General features: G+C 32.0%; 1 protein-coding gene across 1 annotated transcript; it reads left to right on the top strand.

The window, feature by feature from the left end:
• Positions 1-316: 316 nt before the first annotated feature.
• Positions 317-4,741, top strand: LOC107944805 (probable magnesium transporter NIPA7; the record flags this gene model as incomplete). The annotated part of the gene is made up of 6 exons (XM_041098383.1): positions 317-630; positions 910-1,007; positions 1,093-1,220; positions 1,738-1,875; positions 2,374-2,466; positions 2,883-4,741. Coding segments are annotated over 6 exons (837 nt in total), but the record flags the coding sequence as incomplete, so codon positions are not given.
• Positions 4,742-12,545: the final 7,804 nt, after the last annotated feature.

Genomic DNA, 12,545 nt, shown 5'->3' on the forward strand with positions numbered 1-12,545 from the left:
AAAAGCTTATACATGCAACGGGTATATCAATAGCTGGAAGAGAAAGATGATTAACTAAAAAAGCTTTTATTTTCAAAATTGGAAGGTTTCCGACAAGTACAAAGATTCCAACACAGAACCTAACATGCAAAACCCAAGAAATCAATCCACCACAATGACAATTCATTCAGAAAATTCCAATCATTCAATCAAACTAATATATAGAGCATGTTTGGTTTGCCAATACACCCTAATCGGTGGACCCACCTAATCCGGGTGTATTACGTCGTTTGGTTTGGTGCATTAGTAAAACGCACCTAATCCGTTACCTTCCTAATCGGTGAAAACCACCGATTTCTATTCCCCTTTTGCCCAGATTGGCTACCGATTCAGCATCACCTCCCTGATTTACCCTCCCCGACCCCTTTTCTCTTCTGTTCCTTTATCCGATTTCCTTCCTTTGTTTCTCTGCTCCCACTCCATTACGCCTCTTTTCTGCCGATTTGCTCCCTCCTTTTCTTTTATTTTCTTTTTCTCTCTGCCACTCTTTCGATTCCCTTCTCAACTAGTCGACCTTTTTTTTTTCTTGTTCTCTCTGTCACTCCGATTGCTCTCAGTTGGTGGGTCTCCAGGTTTCTGCAACTGTGAAAGGTAAAGGAATGGAATCACTGTAATACGCTTCAACTCTCTTTTTTCTTTTCTTTTCTTTTCTAACTCTCTTTTTCTCTCTGTTTAGTGTAACAAAGGAATCTATGCCTTAGTTTTATGAATGTTTTCTTGCATGGAAGTTAGGGTCCCAACTATTTAATTTAATTTTATAAGTTTATATTGGTGCAAATATGTATAATCGAATGAGAGTGGTAGTGAAAAGCTGTATAAAATTGGTGTGATCTTTTGAACTCTGATGAAGTATGAGTTGAAATATAACAGTGGGTTATCTTCTTCAATAAAAAAATTGGAAGAATATATAAAACAAGAGAGCCCTATCACTTCTGTTCAGGAGATATGGGCTATGGCTACACAACCGGGTTAGTTGTCACCATCAACCATCTTTCTCAGTTGTCTCTTTTTCGTTTTAAATCGTCGAATAATGCTGTTTCCTTTCCATTACAGCATTTTTACTCTATCTGGGCTCAGTTATTGTATTGGTCGTCCTTTTGATCTTATATTTTGCACCAAGATGTGGGCATACAAATGTGTTGGTTTTCACTGGCATTTGTTCATTAATGGGATCTCTCTCGGTATGTTATTTCAACTACTAATTGTTTCAAATTTATTTTGCTTCTGACGAGAATTAATTACTTTTTTCCTGGCATAGCCAACTATGAATTGAGTAAAACTATAACTTCAAAAGCTGCCTGATTTATCTAAATTTAAAATAGGTGACATATAATCATTTTTTGGAATTTAAAAAGTTTTCAATAATGTGAAATATTTAAATCTTAAAATTTTGAATGTCCCTGGAATATTTCAGTTTCATAAGGCTTTGATCCTTCGATCAAGGTAAAGCCATCAGTTAATGTGATCATCCAAGAGTCAAGATATGCACTTTTCTATGACTAAAGAAGGGAGTTTTATAGCCGAATCTACCCTTTTAATAAATATATAGTACACCATGACTAAATGTGAGCTTCTGAGCTTTTCATTTACTGGTCTTCTTGATATTATCTTTTTCAAAAACCAAAACTAGGTCTTTATATTATTTTCTTTTTCAAAAGTTATCAATGTGTTGTCTTATTTTTATGAATACAAATGCAGGTGATGAGTGTTAAAGCCCTTGGAACCGCACTCAAACTAACCTTTGAGGGAAAGAACCAACTAGTCTACCTGGAGACATGGTTCTTTATGTTCATTGTCGCTACATGTGTCATTATACAAATGAATTATCTCAACAAGGTAGAAATTTTGTTGTGTTTCGGGTAAAATATTTTCTTCCAAGTCATCTAGAATCCTTTCCACCACATTCACAGTTGAACACATTTGAGATAAGGTTATAAAGTTAAAAACAATATCTAGAATAACCATTTGTGTCCCTTGGCTTTCCGTCTTTATGCATTGAGGAGATTTCCTTAAGGATATCTGGTTGGGGGAAGGTTTCAAGTATCTGGTTTTGCATATGTTTCTCTTGTTCTCTAAAGAAGGATATTTTTTTTATGAAAAACTTCTTTGATATCTAACACCTAGTTGTTTAATTTGCCTTGGTCATGGCAGTCTTTCCATGTTCAGTATGGTGCTTTTAATATTTAACATATGCTAGCAGTAAACTATCATGTACAAGGAGGTTTTGGTTTCAAAAGCTGGCTCAAATAAGTCACGGATATGAGTTGATGCCATCAACTCTTTTTAAATTTTCTGTAAATAGTTTCTGATCTGAAAAGTATTCTGATGTTTCAGGCCCTTAATACGTTCAACACTGCAGTTGTGTCCCCTATTTATTATGTCATGTTCACATCGCTTACAATCATTGCCAGTGTCATTATGTTCAAGGTATTGCATCATCAATTACTGATTACATCTTGCTAAAACTATTATCATCTTTTCCTTGTGAAGTCTCAGATGTGAGAAATTAAGGTCTAAGTGTCATGACTTAGTGAATAGGCTGCAGCTGGCTTGGATAAAAAGTAAACATAGATTTTAGGTGCTCCTGTCCTCCCTCTAGCCCGTAAACTGAAGTTCGGCTGGACTGAGTTCAGAAGTAAAACTCATTTACTGTGCCCGAAAAAGAAATTAAAGATAAACTAAGGAAACTCTTCTAAACTCTTATGGAATACTGAAGCAGTTTCTGCAGCTTACCTATTTAAGCTTCTCCAAATTTAGGACAGCCTCGTACTGTATATCTTCTGTCTTGGGGTTAAATACTTCAATCTCTCTATTGGAATGTTATGATATTTAAATAATTGCAGGTGAGCATGCACCTCTATCCCCTACATTGTCTACCGGACTCTTCAGTGGTAACCGTGAAACTCTGAAGCATGATGAAGAAAATGAGCTATCGCCTGATGATATTTGTTTGAGGAAGCAAGAACCGTACTAAGATGGCTAAATTAGTAAATTGGGAGTATAAACACATCTAACATTTTGTGTGCTATAAGTGCCAAGGTGAAATCCAAGTTTCAAGAATCCTTAGACGGTAACAGAGATGATTTTGCAAGCATGAGTCCTAGTTGCACTAGACAAGAAACAAAGTGACTGAAACTACTTAAACAGCTGGGCTTGGATTTCATTGTTAATCATGTGCAGTACCGGGATGCTACAAGCTTGGAGAGTGAATTGGTGGGTGATGGTGCTTGAAAGGGTGACATTTTCAATTGAAAAGCTCAGCAGATATGGGTGCTGAAGGAGACCTCAGACCTGGATTTTGGCAAGGGAAGGTGGGTTTCTGAGATTGTTGAAAATTTTAATTAGGTAGGACAGTAGGAAGAAAGGTATGCTTGTAGAGTATGATACATATGGATAAATCAAATGTAGTGTCTAAGATTAATTGGATTTAAATTGTGGTTGTTGACGTGATTTAGTTGCAATGCAAACATAATGGATATTATGTGGTAATTTTGTTGTTCATTTTACATTCTTTTTAAAATATATTTGTTGCAAGTATAATTATGAATTTATGGTTTCGTTTTGATGGTTGAGTCAAGATCTTCCCATCCAATTTAATAATTAACCAACCCCCTGCACTTCTTCTATTCGGTAATGCGAAATAGATTTCAACATTGGATTTTAAGCATTACTTTCAAGTGAGGTAATTTCAATATCATCTATTTTTTAGATAATTTAATGTTTCCTTAGTAATTTGACATTTTTAATGATTTTTGTTCATTTTGTTTAAATCAAGATAAAATATTTATGTATTTATTATAAGCTGAAAATTTAATATTTAACCTATTATGTTACATTTCATTTATTACATTTTACTTCAAATATTACTTTTATTAAAATTTATCATTTACAGTATCATATATTATGATTTGAGTAAATTCATATAAGAATATTAATTATTAAGAATTTTATTAAATTATATATTTTAATTATAATATATTTAATAATAATTATGTTAATTTATATTTTACAGTATCATATATTATGATCTGAGTAAATTTATATAAGAATATTAATTATTAAGAATTTTATTAAATTGTATATTTTAATTATAATATATTTAATAATAATTATGTTTAAATATGATTAAATTATTTATTATTGATATTAATAATCTTATTAAAATTTAAATAACAATAACAATAATAATTTACCAAAACAAATTTCTGCTAATTATAAGAATTTTATTAAATTATATATTTTAATTAAAATATATTTAATAATAATTATGTTTAAATATGATTAAAAAATTTATTACTGATAATAATAATCTTATTAAAATTTAAATAACAATAACAATAATCATTTACCAAAACAAATTTATGCTAAGAGTATTCTAGTCATTTTAGTTTTTTCCATTATGCTATTACAACTCTATTCTATTCAACCAAACACAAGATTACTATTACGCCTCTATTCCATTACATTCAACCAAACAGTTGATTTGCTATTACACCTCTAATCCAATACAACTTTAATCCAATACACCTCTAATCTAATACAGCGAACCAAACGCACTCTAAGGCTGATACTTTACAACAAAAGAACAAAAATTTACCTTCCAGGCCAGAGAATAGCCAAGTTTTGCAGCGATGAAACTAGCTCCAACCCAGCAAGCTAAGCACAGTAAAGCGGCCAAAGACCCATCTTTCTTATCCAAAACTACATAAAACAAGCATAGGAAAATAGAAAAAGCATATCCATAATTGAGAACCAAAGCATGATTAAATATCGGCCACACAAATAAAGTATGTATCAAAATGTTAATTGGGTTACTGTGATATGCCCCATAAAACGTAAAATGGTTTTCAAGATCCAACAATCCTGACTTTCCCATCTGGAAAAGAGTTATTTTCTGTTTGTTTTTATTTTCTCAGGAAAAAATCGAAAGTGTGAAATAGAAGAAACCTATTTTTGTTTTGGTAGGGTTAAATTTGAAGTGGGTTTTAGACATTACCTAAAACAAAGGACGAATTCACTAGATTTCAGGGTCAATAATGTTGAAATAAACAAAGAATTCACACAAGATACATATATAACCCAAACCCTAAACACGCAAAAAATAATAAGCATCTGAAACTGGTTCAAGCTTACCCAAAAAACAGAATCTCCTCTGTGCTGTCTTCGTCTAAATCTTGTGAAGAAACCGAAGCAAATGATCTAAATAAGTAAGGATTTGGAATTAGGGAAATGATGAATCGAATAAACAAAACCAATGTAGGTTCGACTCAGTGAATGACTGGAATTAGGGATTTGGAAGAGATTTTGAAAGGGAATTAGGGATTTTGAATGGAAGAAATCTGGAATTAGGGGCTGGGTGCGGGAAAGGGGAAGAAAACTGCTAAGCTAAGCAAAACGACGACGTTCTGAATAATTTTTAAGTTCCCGAACTGAAAAGACGACGTTCTGCGGATTTTCTAATACATGGTTGCGGCGTTTTTAGCCAAAACGCCGCTAAAGCTAACAGTTTGCGGTGATTCTGAGAAAACACCACTAAAAGGTTAAAATCATTTAAGCAAACTACGCCGTTTTTGTACAATTTTTGATAAAATTTTACGGCGTTTTTATAAAAACGCCACTATTTCATATCTTCTGCGGCATTTTGGATAGAAACGCCACTAACAATCAAATTCCTATAACCAAACGGCATCGTTTTGTATAATTTTTAATACATTGTTACGGCGTTTGTGGTGCAAATGCAACTATTGTTAAAAATTTTCAATTATTTAATAATTTTATAGAATTTAAATTTGATGCATTAATATGACATTATTTTTAATTGTTAAATTTTTAAAATTTTTAATATGACATTATTTAATTGTTCAATTTTAAAATTGAATAATGATGGAAGACAATTCTTCATCTACTATTAAAAAATAATTTAATTTTCGTATCTTACTAAAATTTTAATAATTCTATCAATTAGGAAATTTAATTTATAGTGCTTGTATTATTCAAAAGTTTTATAGTAGGAATTTAATCCGTAGTGTTTGTATTTTTCTAAAACTTCAAATTAGAAAATTAATTCTATGAAGTCAGGTTGTATTTTTCAAAATACTAATTAATCTAAACCCTATAAACCATAACCCCTATCCTGAAAACCATAAACCCTAGAATTACGACCTAGATCATAGGCCCTAAACCTTAAACTCTAAACCCATAAAATCCTAAACCTTAAACTCTAAACCTTAAACCCTAAACCCTAAATTAACTATGAGCCCTTATTCCCTGAACCTTAAATCCAAAACCTATAAATCATAAACCCCTAAGCCCTAACACCTAAACCCTAGCCCTGATCCTTAAACCATAAACCACAAAGCATACTAATCCTTAAACCCTTAACCCATATCCCCTAAACTTTGAATCATAAAACATTAACTATAAACCTTAAACCCCTAACCCTTAACCCCTAACCCCTAAACCCTAAACCCTAACCCTTAAACCATAATCCCTAAACCCCTAACCTATATCCCTTAAACCCTAAATCATAGAACATATATAAACTATAAACCCTAAACCCTAAATCATAGAATATATATTTATAAACTATAAACTCTAAAACCCAACCCTTAAACAATAAACAATAAACCATAACCCTTAAATCCATAATCCCTAAACCGCTAATGCCTCTAAAACTCAACAAAAAAAGAGGTTGTTTTGCTAAACTTTTTGCGGCATTTTAAAAAAAGCGTCGCTAATGCTTGACTATTGCGGCACTTTTTAAAAAACGCCACCAATGTCTCTAAAGCTAAAGAAAAACAACATCGTTTGCTTAAACTTTTGCGGCGTTTTTCAAAAAGCGCCACCAGTGTCTCTAAAGCTAAAAAAAAACATCGTTTGCTTAAAACTTTTGCGGCGCTTTTGTGAAATCGCCGCTAATGCTTGACTTCTGCGGTGTTTTTCAAAGAGCGCCACTATTGTCTCTAAAAGCTCAATAAAAAATGACCTCGTTTGCTTAACATTTTTACGGCGCTTTTGAGAAAGCACCACTATTGTTTGACTTTGCGGCCTTTTTATAGAATCGCCACTAATGTCTCTAAATCTTAAGAAAAAATGAAGACGTTTGCTTAAAATAAAATGACATCGTTTGCTTAACACTTTTGCGGCGCTTTTGATAAAGCGCCGCTAATTCTTGAATATTTTGGCGTTTCTAGAAAAGCGCCACCAATGTCGCTAAAGCTCAACAAGAAAACGGCGTCGTTTGACTTAACTTTTTTGCGGCGCTTTGTGATAGTGCCGCTAATGCTTGTCTTTTGCAGCGTTCCTAGAAAAGCACCACCAATGTCGCTAAAGCTCAACAAAAAAACGGCGTCGTTTAACTTAACTCTTTTGCGGCGCTATGTGATAGCGCCGCTAATACTTGTCTTTTGCGACGTTTTTTTAAAAGCGCCACTAATATCTTTGAAGCTGAACAAAAAAACGACATCGTTGGCTTAACTCTTTTGTGGCGCTTTTGGGAAAACGCCGCTATTGATGACATTTTGCGGCGTTTATTTGAGTTCATCGCGAATGATCGATTTTTTGCGGCGTTTTTACAAAAAACGCCGCTAAAAGCCTGTTTTAGTGTAGTGAAAGAGTTCAAAAATGTTTTTTTTTAGATCAACTTATGCACCTCATCAAGGAAGCCATCAAAGCATGATGGTCGGTTCCCATCAGTTCTGGCCGGTGTGCTCCGTTCTAATATCAAAATGGAACAAGTAGTACCTCTTTTTGCACTGGTGAAAATTTCAGTCCATGTTGGTCGCACCGACTCATTTCGATCAATTCCGGTCGCACCGGTTGGAACATGGTGCACCGGCTGATACATAAATAATATTGAAAAAATATTTTTTAACTATTTATTATTATGCTAAAGACTTAATTAGAATGCACTGACCAATTAAAAAATAATACATAGGGAAGTTGAAGTTTTACATTTTAAATTTTTTGAGATATACTTTCACATTTAAAGTGCAAAAATTAAAATATAATAAAAAAACTCACCCACTTGATTATCAAAGAAAAGAATCCTCACTCATCATCTTCATCTTCTTTTATTGAAAGAAATCCCCACTTTTAAGGTTTTTTTTGTTAATTTTGAATTTATTAAATGATAAATTTTTATTTGTGGACTCTATTAATAAATATTTGATATAATTGAAATATTTAAATTTTATTTAATATCGTTTATTCAAGATTTGAAAATATTTTTATATACATATATTAAATATTTTTTAAAAAATATCAGTACGTACCAGTTGAATTATAAAAACGGTTCGTCCACTGTGCAATATTGATTATCTTGCATCAAAAATCAAGTTGACCTTGTTTCAAATTGATATGTGTATGCAAAGCCATGTACTCAAAGGATTGATTGCTTGATAATACTCAAAACTTATCAACTTTCAAAGTTTCAATAGTTTGATGGTAAAAGAAATCCACATTAGCATATTGCACACTTTGTGGAAACTTGCAATAACATCAAATTGATGGAAATCTCTTCGTGGAGCAATTCGTCTGATCATTAAAGCAATAACATCGACATTGGTATGAGCTTAGGATGATTGAGAGTTGAGAAGAATTGGAATGAGAAAATTTCAACCAATTTTATAGCACTCGTCGCATTGGTAGCATGATTAAGTTTACAAGTGCACGACAGTAGAAAGATGGGTCAATCATCAATTACATCCATCGTTGGAGGAATCTAATTCTAAACTACAAAGATAAATTATCGGAGTCCTCTGCCATTGACATGTGCATATAAGGCATGAATTGGGCTTGCGCTATATGCTTTATGAAGATGATCAAGTCTAATACTCTATTACACAAAAGTAAGTGTGGAATTAAATTAATGAAGTTACACGATCATTGGATGCGAAACTGAGCTTGATTCATTGGTTTGAGACAAAATCACATAACAGAAATGATCTACTTTTCACCGTCTAAATTCTTCGTAATGTAGTGAAATACGATCATTGTATTTATATATCCAACAACTACAAGAAGTCATTCTTTTTCTTTGAGAGTAAATGGTGAAATATCATTTTGCACTTAAAAGCCAAATGCCTTGGTTTTCTTATTTAATGGTCGAGTGGCATTAATTCTTAGTAGTGTCAAATGCCAATAATCACTGGAATACAAATTTGCTTTGCAATGTGCAGTGAAAGCAATTGGTTTCTAGTGGGCTAATGGCATCGTAATTATGTTTTATTTTTGTTCCTCAAGAGTCGCCCTTGAAAGGAAACAACACTTACCGTTTCCAGCATTTGAAGGCATGAAGGAAAGTCCTTTTAAGAATGAGTTAGTTATAGACTTAAGTATGGTAACTGATAAATAAAAAAAATCAACTTATTTTTGTTGTCAAAGGCAAAGCAAAACTCACATTGAAGAAGAGACAGGAAAATGAGTATCCTTTGAAGAAAACATAAAAGCATCCAATTTGACATCAGTTACTGTGATTTTTCAGTTCAATATGATGTGTCTCTAAGTCTGAAAGTGAGAAGAAACGTTTGAAATCCTTGGTTTTTATTTTTAATTATTTGGTTCTTACTGTTAGTAGTTTCAGTTAGATGATATAATAATTACTTTTCCTACAACTCCATCAGAAAATGGATGAGTGAAAGGAGGAATAAGGCATCTATTTGGATTTTACATAATTTGTTGCCTTAACTTATTGAAGATGTTCATCTTTTAGATCTAAAATAGAAGAATGATAATTTTATGTTGTTGTAGTGCAGATAATTATTTGAATTATCACTTAGAGGAATTAATTAGATTAATTCATATAATAAATATGGAATTAAAATAGTGTTTTACAAAGTATTTTAATACTGTTAAAATAGTATTTTTAGAACAATTAAAAGAATATTTATAAATTGTTTTACAAACAATATTAAAATAGTATTTTAAAATTAAAAACAATATTATTGTAAACATTATTTGTTAAGCAGTGTTTTTAAATATAAAAAAAATAAAAACCTTGAATTTGTTTAAATATGCTTGCAAAATTTATTAATCATATTTACAATTTAATTTCTAAATCTAGAACTACTTAAAAGCAACTGAGTACAGGATTTTTTTTTTGACTATTAATATTATGCATTGCAAATAGAAGGCATAACGTCTTTAATCAAATTAATAATATAAAATAAAATTTAATATCAATCAATAAATGATATTTTGTAATAATTAAATATATATTAATATAAAATTGATGAGAATTATCTTACCTTTGAGGTTGTAAAATAACTAAATAAAACTAAAAATATCACACCCCCCCCCCCATTTACATTCTGTTTCATTTTTCATGAGAAAAAAAAGATAACAATAATAACACATAGCAAACAATATACTAAAATTTAAGCAAATAAAACATTGAAAATATCAGGGATTAAAAAGAAAATTCACCCAGAAAGAATAGCATGAATATAAAGAGTAAAGGGACCTAAGGAGAAATGCTCCCCTTTTTTTTTTTTTGGTTCACGTAAACCTAAAATCTTCCATGTTTTACCTTTATTTTTTTCTTTTTCTATTTTTATTAATTTTTTCTTCCTTTTTCCCTGCTCCTCCTCCTTTTTTCCCAGCAAAACCTAGTGGCTGCCACTCCTTCAGCCGCCGTCAATGGTTAATATGGAACCTTCTTGGCCTAGAAATTAAAGAAAATATGGAACACAATAATAAAAGAATGAATGTATAGAGAACAACATGTTCATCTCTGGTAATTAATCTATTTAATAGGGTGCAACTGTGAGTCGAATTTGTCGAACCTTCATTCCTTATCGGACGAAGGTCGTAAAGGCAAAAACGATGACTTCCGGTAACTACTTTGCATACCTTTTAACTTGAGTGGACTCCACACCAACGATTTCCGTTGCAAAGCAACAACGATCGGATGCCTTGGCTTCAATGAACCCGCCTGCACGGCTGAAGGGCTTCCCATGAATTTGCTACTGCTTCTCAGGGCTGCAGGTGATGTCTCTGATGGGTTACTAAACTCTTGGCAATGGAGAAAACAATCAAGAATACCTTGCTCTCCTGGGATCACGCGCTAACGACGGTCTATCCATTGTACCAACATTGTTGATGTTGTCATGTGCGAATCTGGACGGAGGGTAGCGATGGATACTCGCCTTTTAGGTTGAAGAACTTGCGTCCTGATCGGAGGTTTGACAGCAATGGAGGTGCGTTTTGGTTTCAAAAGGGTTTTTTTTGTGTTAGTTGGTGGTGCCTAGGAGTTGTTTTATTTAAATTTATATATTTCATATTTATCTTCTAAACTAAAATATCAAAATTTAATCAGAAATAAGTGGATTATATTTTAAAAAATTATTGGGTTTTATACAAGGAAGAAACAGAAATTTCTGATATTCCAAGAAAATTAACTTAAAAATTGGGAGATTGAATTTAAATAAATAATATAAATGGATTATCTTTTAAAAATTTATTGGGTTATATACATATATATTTATATGATATATTAGATATTTGATACAGTGTGAATATTTGCTATAATTTATTTAATTAATTTTGGTGTTTAGAAATTTAAAATTTTAATATTAAAAAAGAATATTAAAATTTTCACAAATGGGATAAACATAATGCATTGTTTTAGTTTTTATCCTTTTTTTTTTACTTTAATTTTTAATTTTGTTAGCTTGAATGAATACTTAAAAAAAATTGATAATCAAAATAAAAGCCACCTATAAGTTAGGAAATGTAAATGTAATATTATGGATATAATTTTACATATACAATAAAAATCTATGTGAAAAAATTATAAAGATTTCTTTTATGTACAAAATTAAAAACATCATACAGATTAGGTAGTAGAAACTTATTCATCAGTTGTCTCGAAGCAGATGATTCCTCAATTATTCAACACATGCATCATAACTTGATGATGAAGGCGAAACACAGAGATTTCATTTCCAGTGAGCAGCAACCAGGGCTGTTTAACTTAATCCTTGGTTAATTCATACAGACAAACTTGTATATATATAATAATAATAATAAGTGCCTCAGCTTCCTTTATACTTAAAAAAGATAAAGGAGTGCAAGCACGCCTCCTTCTTCGCCTTTTGTACTTTAACTCCTGCTCACTCGTTGCTAATTTGGTGGGTCATCTCTATTTTTTTACTACCATCATCGCCTTTGTGTTTTCCGGTCGAAAGATTCTGCTTCCGTTCCATGGACTGTGTAGCTGCTGTGGTGGTCGAGAACATTATCTCTTCTCTCCTTGAGACTTTGTCCGAGGAATTGGTCTCCTGTTGTGCGGAAGCGTGTAAAAGAGTAAAATTATTGTACTAAAAAATCACACTAAGTTCAATTCCCAGGAAAGAGAGGTGGATCGCAAGGATCGCTTAAGTACCAGGTCTTTCCTAGCCAGAATATCCCTCAATCGTAATTTAATAGCACAATAAATCACTACAATCACACACACAATTCATGCAGAATAATACAATAAAGAACACAAGAATTTAACGAGGTTC

This window comes from Gossypium hirsutum, chromosome D08 (genome assembly GCF_007990345.1).
Source record: "Gossypium hirsutum isolate 1008001.06 chromosome D08, Gossypium_hirsutum_v2.1, whole genome shotgun sequence".
NCBI lineage: Eukaryota > Viridiplantae > Streptophyta > Magnoliopsida > Malvales > Malvaceae > Gossypium > Gossypium hirsutum.